At 46.9% G+C, this 15671-nt stretch overlaps 1 protein-coding gene across 15 annotated transcripts in view; it reads left to right on the top strand.

Moving 5' to 3' along the window:
- LOC120893429 (potassium channel subfamily T member 2) overlaps positions 1 to 15671 on the top strand; it is a 154949-nt gene that overhangs the window by 114185 nt on the left and 25093 nt on the right. For all 15 annotated transcript variants that reach the window (XM_040295300.1, XM_040295301.1, XM_040295303.1 and 12 more), the window contains 6 exons: positions 7641 to 7720; positions 8825 to 8924; positions 12008 to 12206; positions 12822 to 12896; positions 13364 to 13447; positions 14960 to 15054. In XM_040295300.1, coding sequence (XP_040151234.1) covers positions 7641 to 7720; positions 8825 to 8924; positions 12008 to 12206; positions 12822 to 12896; positions 13364 to 13447; positions 14960 to 15054 — 633 coding nt within the window. The remainder of the gene's footprint in view (positions 1 to 7640; positions 7721 to 8824; positions 8925 to 12007; positions 12207 to 12821; positions 12897 to 13363; positions 13448 to 14959; positions 15055 to 15671) is intronic.

Raw genomic sequence — 15671 nt, 5'->3', positions numbered from 1 at the left:
GTTTTTCGTTACACTTTAATTACGCCATTCATTACCGTGCGACGAAGTGATTTGGGCCCCGTTGGTGGGAGGCGAAGCACCACACCGGAAGAAACAACATTCCGAAATGCCAATTTACATGCCTCCCCGGCCCCATCAAGCCGAAACAAATTACCTCTTATTATTCCGTGTAATCCGACCCGTCCTGAGCTTTCATCTGCAGGACGGTTGTGCAAATATTATTCTCAGGTGAAAAACATTCGTCCCGCTGTCCCTCTTCCGGCGTCCGTTTTCCCAGGAAGGATCTCTCTCCCGAACGCACCCGGTGACACACGCATACACACACGGTGTTGGGGGCACGGGGTGTTGGTGGCACGGGGCGTTGGAGGTCTGGGTCAGCAAAGAAGAACCAGCAAAGCTCACGGAAATGCAAATTTGTAATTAAGTTTGCCAAAGCGTCGGGTGTGCTCGTGCTCGTGCCCTGCCAGTTTTGGCGCGGGCTCAATTTACCGCAAATGAATGATGAAAAATGAGCTTGGATGAGCGTGAAATTTGAAGTGCTCGCCTTGAACCGATCCTTGCACGGGCGTCGGGTTTCCGTGAGAGTGCCCAAGTGCTTGGGCAATTATTTTCGGCCGCCCTCCCACCCGTCGTCGAGACGGTGCCAGAGCTCTCATCGTGCCACGTTGCGGTAAAACGGTTCAAGTAGACCGTCTTTGATTTGTTGCACAAACGATCGGAGCCTTACGGTGCCTGCCAAAAGGCTATCACCGGCGTGGGTTATGGTGAGCAAATTTATCGTTTTCTCGTCTGCTGAGAAACGGCCAGTTAGATTATCTCTCCAAGGGCACCACAGACACATACCCGACGCCGACTGTTAGCGTCTGGGCTGCTGGGGAAGTGGTGGCATTTCATTAGAGATACTAATAGAAGTCATTGTTTACGGAACGACGCAGAAAGGGCAAACTCAAGATCGGGTAAAGATAAGCAAACGTGCCAAATTATTACACCAAATAGCTAAACATTGTTAATGGTCAGAATCAAGAACAGCAAGTTGGGGAAGCACTTGAATTTGTTTGCCCACAACAGAACCATCCTTTAGCGTGTACCATATTTGAATCGTTCATTAAAAAGACCTACAAATAGAGTGTTCCTTACACTAGAAGAGAAGACACACGCATTGTGACATCTGTCATCTATCAAACTTCTGCTCGAGTTGCGCTGGTAGGACCTTTTTTTTCAATGTTTATTCCAAAAAAATGGCTTTTCAAGCAATTTACAGCTGTGCTGCCCGCCAAAAATAAAAATAAATCATTACCAGCTGTCCGTCCCTTGTCGCAACAATCGCGACAGCGATCAAATCCTGGGCCCCGTTTTGGGACGTTCTCTTTTTATTGTAATTGCAGTGGCAATCAACAAAAGACGTCAACCCTGAAATGTAATTCAATTCGTGAATTACTGCAGCCACCGATTACTATAAAATTGCGAAAAGAAAAAGCAGAACCAGAAACTCGGTTGACACTTTTACGAACCAAAAAGAAACGGAGGAAGATGCCACACACATCCGGCAACAATGTGGAACAACTTGAAGAAATGAAAGTTTCAAAAGCTCGTTTCACACCAAATTGCCCCAAAAAAGTGGTTGTGTGTCAGAAGCGATGGCCTTGAAATGATCTGCTAATTCCATTTTCTCCTTCTTTTCTCTGCCGTGTATCTTCTACGCTGACCATTCTTCAATTACCGCAGTTCTGCACACACACAAAAAAACTCATACTAACGCAAGGAACCAAATACAAACCTCTCCTTGAACACCATTGTGTTGTGACCGAAGCTGCTGAAAATGACTTTGCCTGAATGTTTGACAGGAAAAGCTCTCGCCACAGATTTCTAGCAGCTTTCACTGCAAGCGTTCTTTCCCGTAGGGGCGGCGTTCTAATAATTGGGACGATGCTGGGCGCTTCTCCACTATTTGTCCGTCCAGCCCGGTCCGACCAGTACCATGCATTATTTGGGAAACTTTGTCGCCCAACCACAAAGGAATGGCTGCTGTTTGTGAAAAGTGGGTTTGCTGTTTCTGGAAGCTGAAAGTTGCTAACCGAACAACAAGTCTGTCTCAGCACAAACAATGGGAGGGAACGTAGCACAGCGACACTTCTTGCTTGGCATTTGTAAGCCATCTCTGCCCACGTGATACAATAGTGCAACGAGTGGTTGGTGGTGGATGTGGGAGACGTTTTGCTCACCATTTCAACATTGTTTATTCGCCAAATTGCAATCTCCTTTCCCGGGATGCATCTTGGGGAAGCAAAACCCACCATTGTGACCTTGCTCGCGCATTGCATTGGGGCAACTGGTCGTTATTACAAGCAGCAACAGCTGCGGCAAACGATGTTCAACCAACTTTTCCAACCAAGTTTAAATCGGTGGTGTGCTCACGGTGAAGGAGTACAGTAGTAAAGGGCAGAGTTTGAACCAAACAGCCAACAGTTTGTTCGGCGTGAAAACAGTAGTGAAAGATACATTTGTTCCTTCCCAAAATCAAATTAGTGTTATCGAAAACGATGAAATGGATAGTACAAATACAGAACAGGAATTGATTTTCCTCCAAAAACAAAGCAAATGAACAAAACAATAGAAAATGATACGATTATCACAGTGAAACATTGAGAATGCACGGCAGAAGCTCCCCAAATGCACACGTTTGCATTATGCAACTGCTCGACGCCATCCTCGTCGGCGGCTCCGTTCGTTGTCATCAGAGTACGAACCTTTCAACCGTACTTCCCGCCAGATAAAATATGCATCCCCTTCTGCAACATGCGCCAATGCAGTTGTGCTGCGGAGGCAGCCATACACGAGACACACACACACACACGCGGCCCCCCGACTTTGCTCCGTGGTTGTCGGAACTGCTCTTTCCATAGCTCTCTGGCGATAGCTGTCACTGGTTTCGAGAAATGAATTTTCAAATTCAATCCGTTTGGCCCCTCTATTTCTCTCTCTCTCTCTCTCTCTCTCTCTCTCTCTCTCTCTCTCTCTCTCTCTCGCTCTGTGGCACCATTTCAACTGTACTGTCCCGTGTGCGAAGGGAATCTGTCACAAAGCTACTTGTTACCGGTGCAGTTTTGTTCTTCCCTCTTCACGGATACATTATCCTCCCAAATCTATCTTTTCGGTAAATTTAGCTAAGCTTACCAGTGCGGTGCGGTAGCTGAAATCAAGTAGTACGAAACAACGCGAGGAACACAGAAACAAGCAGGGCCAGTTTTTGGGACACACATTTGTCTTGCACAATCTGCTTCACTGCAGTGTGCCATCTCTTCATGTATCAAGTCCCCTACACCGGGGCGAGCTCTGTTTAAGGCTCTGTTTCGGTGTGCCGGTTTGCTGCTTTTGTACACGAACATAGAATACTGGTTTAGCAAAAAGCCTCTCAGCGACGAGATAGAATGACTAGTGACACAGCGACTGGTGGATGAAAAATAGCATTTTCCCTGTATCAATGGCATCGGGCAGGCGACTCCACCGGCTCCAAGCATCCGAACGGAGACGCTCTTATCTCGATAATGTTGATCATAATTTATCCAATTTATTATCTTACAAATCCCATTCCATCCCGGTGGTGGACGGAGAGGGATAGAGAGAGAGAGGGCGAGGGACACGAAGCGCTGGCGCGCTACAAATTATTCCCGAGCGCGTCCACACGCACGTGCGCATGCAAATCCCTTAACCTTCGCTGAAAGCTATCCGCCTAGATTTGTGTGTGTCGGTAAGAGCGGGAAGCAGCAGAAGCAAGCGGAACACTTTCCCAGCTGCCACGTTTCAAGAGAATTCATCCACTGGATTCGAAATCGAATCGTGAAACGTGAATGGAAAGCTGCCGTGCGCTTTGTCCCAACATGGCAAATGGGCCTCACTGTGTGGCTTGTTTTTGCGCGCAAAAATCTACAAGCAGTACGTACAGCTGAAGCCCAATCACGAAACAAAACAAAAATCAACCCAACCAGCTACCAAAAAAAACAGCAAATGAACCCATCATTAAAATGCGACCCAGTTCCGTGGGCAGCTTCTTCTCGGTTTTGTCTGTTTTCTTCCAATTTTTACCACCTTCGCCTGGCGGTAATTCGAACTCAAAATCCCCCAAAATCACATCACAACACAGCTGCTTTTTATTCGCCACTGGTTCTGCCACCGCGTTCCGTTTTATATTAACTTTTACTTTTTGTGCCAACCAACGTTTACAAACAACCAGGCGCACCCATCGTTTCGAGCAGCCTTTTTCGCCCGTTCGCTCCTCGTGCGCCATCGCCAATCATTCTTCATTTTTAATTGGTGGTGCCAGAGCTAAGCTAAGGATCTGGATTATTTGAAGCAACACGACGAATCCGATGCTAATGAGCTACCATCTACGATTAATTTCCGTTTCCAACCACTCTAGCATCTCCCGGGGTGCTTCGAATCATTAGAAAGCTCTGTTTTTTTTTGTATTTGTACTTGTGCAAGACACGAACCCTCCTCCACCGTCCAATTCGCGCGGTAAGACTACATGGTATTTTACTACCCCCAAAAACAAGAAGATTTTCCTGCTCCCAAGCAACACAGCAACAGACTCGGGTGACGCCGAAGGAAATGAAACTTTTCAAATTAACTAATACCCAGACAAAGTGCAAGTCAACAAACAAATCGAGAGCACGGCAAAAGGTTGTTCCGTGGCGTGGTCGCGGTGGGCCCGTTTTGCCGCGATCATAACAGTTGATCAGCCGCCGGGTCTTTCACCCACAAATCGACCCACCGACACACACACACGCACGCACGCATGGAAAACCGCCAAAGTTTGGTGTGTTTGTTTTAAATTAGAATTTATAACTCAATTAACTTTTGCTCGAAACAACAGCAGCAAGCAACAAAAGCGCCTTTCGAAACACACGGCTACCAACGGAACGAAATCTTGTCCCACAGTCTTTACAGTGTGTCTTACATGTGCATCCCAGGGTTTACAGGGAAAAGCTTTCTAGCTAAAGGGACGGCCCAAAAACTGGCACAGTTCGCACAAAACAAGCACATGGTTTTCGAGCGAAATTAATTCACTTGTGCACTGTGTAATTGAGTGTTTCAAAAGTCAGCTGCCTCCGACACCCTTCCTCGGCGATTTGGCTTGCAAATGTCCCTGCCAATTACCAATCATTTGTAGCGATTGATTTTTCTCAGCTTTCACCCGGAAAGCTCCACTCACTGGTTGCTGTTGTGCAACACAGCAGTCGCATTTAATTTCATTTCCCCTGCGCCAAACCGTAAAGCGGGTCCAATTCTTCGTAAACCGGAAGCATGCTGCTGACGCTTGCCAGGCTGAGGTTTAATTTAAATTGATGATTTCATACAACAGCCTCAGCTGCTACTTCGAAATCGAACCACCGTTTAACTTCGCACTGTTGGCAGTTTTGTAGTGGGAAAAGGTAGATTGAGCTTTTGTGTAAGTTTAAGCAGTTTAAAGAACAGTTGTTAGGGATTGTGTTTAACCAGAGTACTTTAATCTTCTTCTCTGAACCTATTTGCATCCGCTATGACATGCATTATTCAAACCATTGACATTTATGTCAAAGTGTTCTTCCTCACTTGCACTTCAATAACTTGTTTGTCAACCTATAAGGACAGCCAGGCCCCTTTTCGAATCTGATTTCACTCCGCCCCTGGAGAGTGTATTGATTTTATCCCATTTAATTTGCAACTTCCACCCATAACCAAACCCAGCATTGGGCCTTTTCCAATAACTCGTTTCTACACAACGAGGTATACACTACTACGCAAAGTGCTTTCCTACTCTCAATTTCCCAGAACCGATCCCAGCCCCAGTTCCGCAAGACAACCGCACTGCAAAAGCCTGCCAAAGCCAGCTGATTGACCGCAAAAACAAACCAGCACCAGCGAACGAACGTGGCTCGGTGCACACAATTTGCATCGTCGGCTTAAGGGATTTGGTCACCCCAAAACGCTCTTCGATTACTGCGTTTTGTTTGATTTGATGCCCCGCCAAGGATTAGCAGAATGCCCTCCGGAACCTGTGGAACCTGCTTGTCCGGAATTGCAGGGGTGGGCATGCAACCGGAAGGAGCGCTCTGGAGTGTGTTGACCGTAGTAAATGATGATGCTCAGGGTATGAGGGGGGATGAGGAACGGGTTGGGCAGGCTGGACTATGCGAAGCGATGCCGGACTGTGAAGGACTGTGACCTTTGGAATTGTTTTACTGGTTCGGGGTCGCAAGCAAGTTTTACTCGAGACACAGGCGCATGGCGTGTTCTGCTCGAATGACGAGTGTAAGCTTCTTTGTTAAAAGTTTTCTCAACCAAGCGTGAAATTGTGCCAACTACGTCATCGACCCAGTGGACGACGAGTCAGCTCATTCGAGAGAGGGAAGAAGCAAGCAAGTAAGAACTACATGATCGCGCAAAAAACACCGGAAACACCGGAGGATCCGGAGCAGAGGAAGTGGAAGAATCGAACCTGTGAAGTGGATAGAATGACGAATTCTATGACCCACAAGATGACGGTTCTGTGTACGCGTTATGCTTTTTCGTGGGGGAGGTGGAGAGAACCCGGTGTGCGCTATTTATAGCCCGGCCGTACGGTGGTTTTATTTTCGTGCCCCAACGATTAAATATAGCTCTGCGGCTGTGGCGAACCAAAAGGACCATTCTTTTTCCCCGCCGATACGTTTTCGATCGCCACGATGGGCACTGACGTCACGGTGGAAATTTAGACGCTGTGCAGCCAGGATCAATTCCATTTACTTTCGTACCTTTCGTGACCTGGTACTACGTCACTTTTTTTTTTGGTGGGGGTTGTAGTATGATATGGTGGGACCCGGGGAGTGAGCAAAAGTATAGCAAAACAACAACCTTCCGTAACAAAACATGTCGAACCTTTCCCCCAAACCGATCTGCTTGACTTGAAGCGGGATAAGTGAATGGGGAATGTATTGTTCCGCTATTCTGTGTGCGTGTGTATGTTTCCGTGTTTATTAAACAACATCCTTCACCGTCGGCAGCATGGCGCACACATGGGCACGGTTTCCGTGAAACAAAGACCCTCCCGCGGTAGTCCGACAAACTTCCGAGTTCGGTGCTTCTCGCAACCACTCACGGAGTGGTTGGTGGCACGGAGTGGCGGGGGGGAGGGCGATTTGGAACTTGTTCCGCCGTTGGCAAAGTCTCTTTGTTCTGAGCAGCTTCAGCGCCTCAGACAGACAGACAGAATCCACACCATAACCATAACATCCACATCTTTTCTGCTTGAACAATCTGCAGCGTTGAGTGAATACGCCGTTCCAACACACCGCGTTCCACCCAACCCCATCCAGCCGGTACCAAAACCCGGTCAACTGTGTGTTGCCGATACGTAAATCTAGCCGTAAACGTGCGCACAGAGAGATGTCATCGAGTGGAAAGATAGGTTATTTTTTCTTCCTAGGCCTTCAAACAATTTCTCCGAATTACTGTCCCGAATGACTCCTCGAGACACGTGCTTAAACGGTTGCTACTCAAGGTTGTTCCACATCATGCGTTAAAATGCGTTCCACGATTAGCCTCCAGCGTGCCAAGCCACCCCTTGATCATACACGTTCTCCTCTCATCATTTTCTCTCCTTCTCTCTCTTCTCTTTGCAGAGTACGGGTAGAATATTATGTAAATGAAAACACATTCAAAGAAAGACTGCAACTATATTTTATAAAGAATCAAAGATCAAGTAAGTAAATCAACGCTGCGCTTAAATAAATACACCTTTGCGCTACCTTTTGCCCGAATCCTGGTCACGGCACCAAACAACTGCCTCCGAACGCGGCTTCCGTGGTCTTTTTTCGCGGGAAGGAGATTTGAAAAATCAACAAACACACGTACAACCTTCCCCGCGTTAGTTGCTGGAATCGTAAAATATGAATCATTTTCCACCGCACCGCTACATTCGTGCTGGAAAAATGTTGAATGTTCACCGCTTTCTGTTGAATGTTTTTTTCTTTCTCCTCCGCTGTTAGTAATTGCATCGCTGGCCGATGCGCAGCTTTTGCCTCAATAATTCATCCCAAATTTAACCTTCCGTGCTTTGGGTAATTTCCCGAAGTAACAATCAATTACCGGTGATGGTGATGAGTGTGTCCGTGTGTCCGTGGGTGTGTGTGTATGATCGTGGAAGGGGGCAATAGTACATGCTCCTGTCGGTAAAATAAAGTGCTCCCTTTCCGTTTCTCGCGTGACGTCCTGCCGGACCTACGATTAATCAGTGCACGTGTACGACGTATTTCGAGCTAAATTGCTCAACCCATGGTAAGGCAAGAAATACATCAGCTGCACTTCCTCTAAAACAGTGATCTTTACAACCCTTTTCGTTCACATAAAACACGGTTATCGATTGCCTCATGCCACCTGCCTGGTAGCTGGCTGGCAGGTAGCTGGCCCCTCACACACGCACCCACACAAATAACCCAATTTACCGAAACTTCGCAACTCGCACTTCCATTTCCTGCTAATTGAATCAAAATTTAAACCCTTTTGCTGCTCCGCTTCCGTTTTTTTGGGAACACAGCGGCTAACGTCTTTTTTGTGTCTTCGTTGTTGTTGTGGCTGTGAAACACAACACACCAAAACCATCAGACCACGGTTCGGAGGCATCGAATCTTTTACCCATCATCATCATCGTGGTTCGTGTGCTCAATACATATACAGCTCCGTAAAGCTCCAAAAGAAAACCAAGCTTTTTGCGTCGTAATTTATCCTTACATTTTGTGTGTGGCTCTCTCTCTCTTTCTCTCTCTTTCTCTCTCTCTCTCTCTCTCTCTCTCTTTCTCACCCACAGGTTTAAGGATACGTATCGCTAATTTATTCTTTAAGTTGTTAACCTGCATACTGTACATATTTCGGGTAGTTACGGATCTGAATCCAACGTTCGCAACCTGGTAAGTAAGCCATTTCCTGCCATGGTACTATTAAAAATCGATATCGAATCGTGTATTCATCAATGTCGCCCTTCTACTAGCCTCACACGTACAACACGAACGATGGAGGAACTATTTCATCGGACGTGTTCCTCTCTCTCGCTTTCTCTCTCTCGGTACTCCATCCAGCAGTGACCTTCTCCCAACCCCGGAAACACACAGCAAAAGCAGCAATAGCCAGGCATACAAAACCACTTAATCCATTAATTTAAACTTTCATGTTCCGTGTCGATGGCGGTGTTAATAATCGTCAACGGCTTGTAGTGGACGAAAGGTGGCGTGTAGCGCTGCGGAACTAGCAGGCGGCTTGTGATGTGCCGAACGGGTAGTGGTGGTCGGATTTGGACGTGTATTTTTTCACCCCTCCACCCCCTTATAACTGCGGTGTCCTTCAGCCCTTTTTCCCCCCCATTCTCACACCCAAACGCGTCCTAGTTAACCTAATTATGAAACGAACCATAATACCTGGCCCGTTGCTGCCGCTGCCGTTGCGCGGGCTCGTTGCGTGCCTGTACTGTTGCATGTAATAAGCTGCTGCAGGATGGGGATTGGTGTGAATCCATACCACTAACTATCCTCATCACCGCGCGCCTGGCGAATGGCCTGTCACGGTAGATTGAGTTGTTCGGGTTGGGTCCGAGGCTCACACTCATTACCAACTCCAACAGGCAGGTGTAGGTGAAAAGGTTTGCAAGTACTTGCATATTTATTTGTGTTTTATTTAAGTTTGTATCTACAAACACATACAGAACAGTAATGTGTTTTGAAGCATGCTTCATCTTTTGAAAGCTTTTGTGTCCGAAACTGTAAGGTGTGGTAAGCTTTTATTCTCTGCAACACTTCACTACTATATTCGCATTCGTTTGTGTCAGGTTTATGGTAATCTTGACCAAACTCGTTATTTCAATTTCCATTTGCTTCGGAAAAAACACGCAAAAAAGAATGCTTTATCATACGGAACTAACTTCTGTTACTGTGTTATCAACAAAACCCCAGTATGTTATTTCCTTTTTCCCTGCTCTGAAACACAAATTCGATACCTTCACCGGTTCAAGCACGCGCCCTCAAACACACAAACGACGACTCCACCAGGCAACATTGGACAGGTCGTTGTCAATCATAAGCAGGATGCCCGTCCCCCTGAGAAAGAAACGGCAACAAAGAAAATGGAAACTTTTTTCCCGTGTCTGACTTTTCATCCCGGAATAGAAGCCCCCCCCCCTCTCTCCCCCTTGTCGCGGGAGAGAAGAAAAAGGGGAAATGTTAATATTTAATGGCATTTTCAGATGAATAAGAACGCGCCATCGAAAACGATATCAATCGATGCGGTGGTGCTGCGTTGCTGCGATGACGACGACTAGTTCGGGCAGGAATATTAATTTTTCAACCCGGCTCGGTTCAACTAACGAAAAACGGACCGTTCCCCGAGCCTGTTGGCGGTGGTGGGAGGTGTTGGGGTTCCGAAAACAATCGCTCGGTGGTAGTGGTAGTCCTGGTAGTGGGCCCTGGGAACGTGGAAAGGTGTTTCCGCCGTAAGCGTTTAAGCGGCGATCTATTCTAGAGCTAACCTTGAACCACAACTCCATGCCACCGTCCATCACCGTTCGCAGCCCCAAAATTTGGTCCCCATCGAAGGTCATCCGGGACGAAGACGAAACCAGTCAACCTCGGCCGCAAGCACTACTGCTACATTCTTGGCTTACAGTTTCGGGTACGAAAGAACCACTTTTAAAGTGTTCACTTCACGCACACCAAGTAACAGCAAGATGAAGCAAAGATCCTTTGGCGTGGTTCCAGCAAGCCCTACCCTGTATCATGGCTTTGGTTGCGAAGCGCATTAAAAAGGTCCCAAGATCCCCGGGAAGCGACAAAGCATCGACCACCCTTAATCGCGCACAACAAAGGCAGTACGAGAGGCCCGAGGGCGAGGGCATGCCGAGAAGCAGTGGGCAGAAATCCGAATCGAAACACAAATTCAATTAATGTGTACATGAATATTCCATGAACTTTGAAACTGGAAACCTGACGCGCGATACCCGACGCATTTTCTCGCTTCAGTTGAGGCACAAAAAAGGGAGCTTTTTAACATACGTGCGTCGCCCTGTATAGCCATAAAGTCGCATAAAAGCAAATCACGTTCCCGAAGGTACACCCCGAAAATGACATCAGCATGGAATGAATTTTCCCGAACCGAATTTGCAACGGACGACAAAATTTCCCTTGGTCACCACACCTTTCTCGGGGTTCCATGTTTTCTTGGTTTTGGGACGATTTCCTGCAATCTGATCTGTCCGTTCGATTTTGAATGCATTTGAAAGTTTTTGATGTCTTACCAGGTGGGACTTACCTTGAACTCTGATTATGGAGATTAAAATTAACCACAACACCCTTTACTTAGTACCACAAAAACACTACCAACACATACATTATTGAATAGGATTAGATACACCAGCCGTATGAAAACAAAACTTTAAAATTCACCAACGGATCCATTAGCATCCAAAGCTTTACTGAAACTGATCACTTTCTCTCCACCGGTTGAGAATGGAGATCTAAATAACCAATCGATCTCACTAACACTTGTACATTGTACATGCCTAGGTGCGCTGCGAATGTGCTTTCAATCGACGTAGGCTGCTTTACAGTCAGATCGCACCGTTCTCACTAACACTACTCAAGCGTGTGCGTGGGATGATCTTTCCGTTTCACTTGGCGCTACATTGAACAATGGTGTACCACCTCGCTTATCAAAACTACCAAACTAACCTTACTGCTGTGTTTTTTGAGCTTAGCTGCCGATGACCTTTATGGTTCAGATTCTCTCTTCTATCAACTCTTGACTATTTTCGTCGTCACTTCAAGCGAAGTCTGTCAAACGACACACCTGTTTTGTTTTGATGTGATTCTGCGACATGTAGCTGAGACAATCTGAGAATTTAGTAGGCTATGTAATTGATGAGTACACGTGGAAGATACATTTTTGTTTACTTTAATTCACCGAAACACATCGAATGTTGTGCATTAATTTCGTTCCCGTTTTCCAGCTACGGTTGCAAGGTGGGCAATAAGACGGAATTCCTCTGGTCGGCAACGCGAACCGAGGAAGCGTTCCAGGAGGATCCCATCATCAATTGGGACGCGATCCTGTGGGTGAACCGGCCTAACGAGTTGTGGGCCGTACAGTTGGTGCTGGCGCTAATTTCGCTCACGGAGGCGCTCCTGATGGCGTACCTCGGATACAAGGTAAGAAGCTGCTGCGAGAAGAAGTGTAAAAGAGCTGGTAGTGAGTGTACTAACTTCTTTAATGAGAGGAAACCAAGCGAAAAACGTGCGGCATATGCAGCAGGGCATCAGAGTCGGTGGAGAATAAAAAACCATTCAAAACGGCAGCTGATTACCACGTATAAACGATTTGATAGCAGCATAAATTTGTCATGATTTATACGTGCGTTGCATAGCATCTGGTGCTATACCCCAGCGAAGAAACCCATAAAAATTCGCTATCTGTAAACCGCCAGAAGGTATGCAATGTACTTAGCAAATTTGTCTTTTTAAAAAGCCTTGAGGAATGTTTTGCTAAAAATGTTAAATGTTTCAGCCTTGCTACCATGCGTAAAACTAACCAATCAACAAACGAAAGCTATCTTTACACTTTGCTAGTAAAATATTGTTTCAAAACGGTCAATGTTTCAATTCCACTCACCACTACTGCTGTGCTCGAAGAGTAAAACACACAGCTCAAAATTGAATATTGTTGATACTTCCTTCTATTTTTCTTTTTTATTCCTCAAGGGACGACTAACGTTCCGTTTTGTTCATACGCATCACTCACCATCAACTTTATCTTTCGCTTTGCAGGGCAACATCTGGCAGCAAATTTTATCGTTTCATTTTATTCTGGAGCTCGTTACAACGATACCATTCGCAGTGACGGTAAGACAAACGACTCTGTCCCTTCTCCCACGGCTGGTCAAACAGCGTTGATGAGCCTACGTTGCGTGTCTCTAGTAGCAATAGTAGTAGTAGTAGTAGTAGTACTAGTAGTATATATGTGTGTGTGTCTGTGTGTGTGCGTGTGACTTTCTCTTTCTGCTTCGACTCAAGGACGTCGTCGTCCGTTGGTCGCAGTTCACGACGCCTCCCCCCCACAGCGACGTCCATCAAGAAGACGTTCAACGGTAAAAGGACGGGGACCTGCTCCCGACTGGTGCCGTGTGTCGACTTCAACTACGAGGACAACGTCTAGCGCACTGATTCAATTGAGAATTAAGAATTAATGAAGTGTGTTTTCACTCTCTTTCTTTCTTTCTTTCTTTCTTTCTTCGCTTTGGCTCCACTGGCCCTCCATCCCACCGGAACACCATGACCGTGCTCTGCCCCGACACACTGCCATGCAACAGATTTTATGGCCCCCATTCAGGAACTTATTCATTCCAGTGTTTCTGAACTGCTGGCTCGCTAAACGATCGCTCGAGAACATGTTCGTAAGTATTTGACTCGGACGCTTTCATCATTCCTGCTCTCCCTGCACACCCTCTCTTGTGGTCGCCCTTTCTCGCGGGACGAATCATTTATCCCATACTGGCTGAAAGAGGGCAGCCGTAGCCATCCACTCGCTCCCAAAGTCCCATGCCAAGTGGGGGAGGAGGGGGAACAACTGCTCCAAATTGACTCCACGACATGAAGAAGCGATAATATCACGGACGCCGTTTGCCAGCACTGCTCCAAAAACCTTTTATACTCATTGTCTTTCATATCATCCACTGCGACGATCCACTGCTCTCCCTCCTCCCCACTGCTACCCACACAACAAGGATGGGGATGCAAGAAGGACCTACGCCACGCCAGTGAACCGTTTTGATTATGGTTCATTCATTTTTATTTTATTATCATATCAAATTTTTACGACCAGCTCATTCGACGATTCTGCCGGCACTCCCGGCAGGCTATATGGTTCCCCAAAAAAGGAAAAACTTGCACAGCGATTGTGTGGCCAGGGCAAAAGGGCGCTTCAAGCCAAAACTAAACATACATACATACACACAAACACGGCCAGAAATGACGTCTGGCGTGGTGTTAAGCGTCGTTGGCTTTAGGGCTCTACTAACTCCTCCCACTGCTCGTGCGTTTCCCCAAAGGGAACGCAAAATAAAACCAGAGCAACGTTTTCCACTGCAGTCATCGCAGTAATCGCAATCAGCACCCCGCCGAACGGTGTCCCTTTTTGGTGAAGGGGTTATGGGCTGGTGCGTCCCGGTACTAAAAGGTACACCCATTCTGCACGGGGGTGCACGGGGTCCCGGTACTAAAAAGGGATCATAATGAGCGGAGTTAGTTTCGGTGAAGCTTTTTTTCTCTCTTTCGGGTGCAATTCTGCATCGTTGGCTAATCAAACCAGAATGGCCAGCAGGGCCGAAAGTTCGAAGTGAGTGCTTTATTTATGATCCCACCAGTCAGTACCCACACACACGCGCTGTTGAGCCCTCCCAGTTCGGAAACCATCCCGTGTGGGTCGTTATTGTCCGAAGGGATGTGGCACCACTGCTGACGGCTGCAAATATGGCCGGCAAAGATGTGTATTTAATGTGAATTTGCTGCTTTCTTCCTTCAGCGCACAATCATCATCCTTCCGGCTGATGATAAGATGACTGATCTGAACTATAGTTATAGCCGCCATGTGCCACCGGGCTGCTCTCTGGCCACTTGAACACATAAAACCTCCTTCCTGCCAGTTCCTGTGAAACCAGTCATCAGGGAGTGATGATCCGGGCAATGACAAACGGCCCCATCTGCGCCACACTCTTTCCACATATAATTGCTAAAAGGGCGTATAATTGGATGTCCATTAGGGAAGATTTTAAGACCCCCGATGGGAGTTCCCCCATTTCATGAGGATTGCTTGGTTCTTCGTGGTCTTTCTTTTTTCGGGTCTATTATTGCCACCATTAATAATGCGTCCTGTTGCCCGGTTATCTGTCTTTCCCTTTCTCGCATAGAATGATCTTCATCGAGCGATGCAGAAGTCACAATCAGCGCTATCGCAACAGCTGACGATCCTGTCGGCGACTCTACTCTGCCTAGTGTTCACAAGGTAAGCTTTTTTTTCATTTCCATCCTTAAGTAGGTTAGATGTTCCTCGGCTTCGTGTTCTCTTAACCTTAAACCGACATTCTGATTGGTGGTATAAGGAGCTCCTCCAGTTCCCCTGCCTGAGCACACTGTTGCACATCCGGAAACCGAACCACCTGATGATGGTGATGATGGCGATGCCTTGCTATCGAAACCCTCATTTAGTGCATGTAAAAACGTTGATGTCTTCACTATCAAGACCTTTCCTCACCCTGTTCGCTCTTTCTCCCGTTCTCTCTCTCTCTATCACTCTTTCCCAACGATTCAGTGGTAAGAATCCTTTGCACGCGATGAAAATCAATAATTAATGTGCGACCGAATCGGTTCCTGACATAACCTCAACCGGAGCTTTTAAATCTTTCCCACCCGTAACGACGCCTCACGCTGCGCTGGTAGTGGTTGCCACCACTGAACCGCTGAACCAGGGTCAAGACTGCAAGGCCCGACCTGTACCCGACGAGGTTTTTCCGATTTCGTTTCCATTTCCATTTTTCCCGTTTGGCATCACTTCCCGAATTCCACTTCCCCAGGCCAGCTCCACAGTTGGGTTACTTTATTTAAATTTCCACTATTTATGCT

This window comes from Anopheles arabiensis, chromosome 2, assembly GCF_016920715.1.
Source record: "Anopheles arabiensis isolate DONGOLA chromosome 2, AaraD3, whole genome shotgun sequence".
Taxonomy (NCBI): Eukaryota; Metazoa; Arthropoda; class Insecta; order Diptera; family Culicidae; genus Anopheles; species Anopheles arabiensis.
Note: the sequence above shows the minus strand (reverse complement) of the source record. Positions and strands in the feature narration are given on the sequence as shown.